At 40.2% G+C, this 1,845-nt stretch overlaps 1 protein-coding gene across 1 annotated transcript; it reads right to left on the reverse strand.

Annotated features, from left to right (window-relative positions):
• Positions 1 to 620: 620 nt before the first annotated feature.
• LOC122229787 (olfactory receptor 2G2-like) lies at positions 621 to 1,541 on the reverse strand. Its single transcript, XM_042955275.1, has one exon. It carries the CDS (start codon positions 1,539 to 1,541, stop codon positions 621 to 623), a length of 921 nt encoding a protein of 306 aa, XP_042811209.1.
• Between the last annotated feature and the right edge of the window lie 304 nt (positions 1,542 to 1,845).

Raw genomic sequence — 1,845 nt, forward strand, 5'->3', positions numbered from 1 at the left:
TAATCCATGGTCTATTGAAAAAGTAATGCCACTGAGGTTTAGAGTTTGCTATTTCTGTTTTGAGCAAATGGCCAAAATATTTCAATCTCTGCAAAATAAAACTTAAAATAATACCCATATAGCAGATAATTATGCTTGTACATTGTAAATATGTTGTACATTCTGACATGCTTCATCATGTTCCTACCTTATTTACCAATTCATATTTACCACATATCATCTGGGTAAGCAATGTGTTATGAGAATGCAGAGTAGGGGCAGGCATATAATTATGGCTATTAAATGCAATAAAATTTATGAACCAACTTTATTAAAAGTCAAATGCCTAAGACAGTGATCTAATTTTAATTTGGGTTGCTCAATATTGTACATTTTGGTTTGTACATAGTGCAAAGGTTATGCAAATTGTTCAGGTCACACAGTTATTATGTGATGAAATGAGCATTCAAACTCAAAAATTCAAATGCTATTGAATTTTTTCTACCAAAACACACTATAGGTTTATGAACATAACCAAATAATTTATTGAGTCATCATCCATTAAATGAATCAGTCTTAATAACTGCCTCCTAAAAAAAAAAAAAAATTCTTGATAATCATGTTCACTGAGCCATAATGTTCTACCAAGAATTTTTTTTCATTGCTGCCTTTGCTTCTTTGTTTCTCAGGGTGTAGATGAGAGGGTTGAGTATGGGGGTCACCACAGTGTAGAAAAGGGAAACAAACTTTCCTTGGTCTTTGGGTCTGCTCTTGGCTGGCTGCAGGTACATGAAGATGATGGTTCCATAGAAGATTATGACAACCATTAAGTGGGAGGAACCGGTCCCAAATGCTTTGTGTCGTCCGATGGCTGACTTGATCTTCAGTACTGCTCTGGCAATGTGCCAGTAGGAGATCAGGATGAGTGATAAAGGCACCACCAGGAATAAAACACTAGCCACAAATAGCTCCACTTGATTGAAAGTCGTTTCCACACAAGCCAACTTGATGAGCACAGGGACCTCACAGACAAAATGATCCACTTGGTGATGCCCACAGAAAGGCAACTGCAGGGTGAGAGTGGACTGTATAAGGGTGGTAGCTACCCCACTGAGCCATGCCACAGATGCCAGGGTATGACAGAGGCTGGGGCGCATGGCAAAGGCATAATGTAGAGGACGGCAGACAGCGATGTACCGATCATAGGACATCACAGCCAGGAGGACACACTCCGTGGATCCCAGGGCAAGAGAGACATAGAGCTGAACCACACAGCCACCATAAGTGATGGACTTATCTGAACCACCCAGGTTGACTAGAAGCTGAGGAATAATGCTGCTGGTGAAACAGAGGTCCAGGAGGGAGAGGTGGGAGAGGAAAAAGTACATTGGGGTGTGCAGTTTAGAGTCCAAGAGGGAAACTAGGATGATGGTAACATTGCCTAGGAGCGTCATCAGGTAAAGACACAAGATTACCCCAAAAAGAACCAGCTCTAGCTGAGGCCGGTCAGAAAAGCCTACCAAAATGAACCCAGGGAAGGTGCTGTCATTGGTCAAACACATTACTCTTGCTTTGATTATTAACTTCAGAGTGGTAAAGTCACATGAAACAGAAACTGCAGGGATTTTATATCAATTCCTTCACAGTTAAGGTCTAAGTGTTGAAAAATAAGACTTTGGATGTAGGTAAAGATAAAGAGCCAATGTAGAGAATACCATGTGCAATGTCACTTATTATCCCATGAAGTGGCATATGTGGTCTGTGGATCATAGGTTTTCATTCTACCTTGAGGACAAAATAAAAGTCAAAATGCATCAAGGATGAGTCTTCCCCTCAGTGTCTTATCAATAACATTTTTTAATAATA

Source organism: Panthera leo, chromosome A1 (genome assembly GCF_018350215.1).
Source record: "Panthera leo isolate Ple1 chromosome A1, P.leo_Ple1_pat1.1, whole genome shotgun sequence".
Lineage (NCBI taxonomy): Eukaryota > Metazoa > Chordata > Mammalia > Carnivora > Felidae > Panthera > Panthera leo.

Excerpts from the sequence above, each read along its gene's own strand:
- LOC122229787 (XM_042955275.1), bottom strand. The coding sequence starts at position 1,541 with ATGTGTTTGACCAATGACAGCACCTTCCCTGGGTTCATTTTGGTAGGC.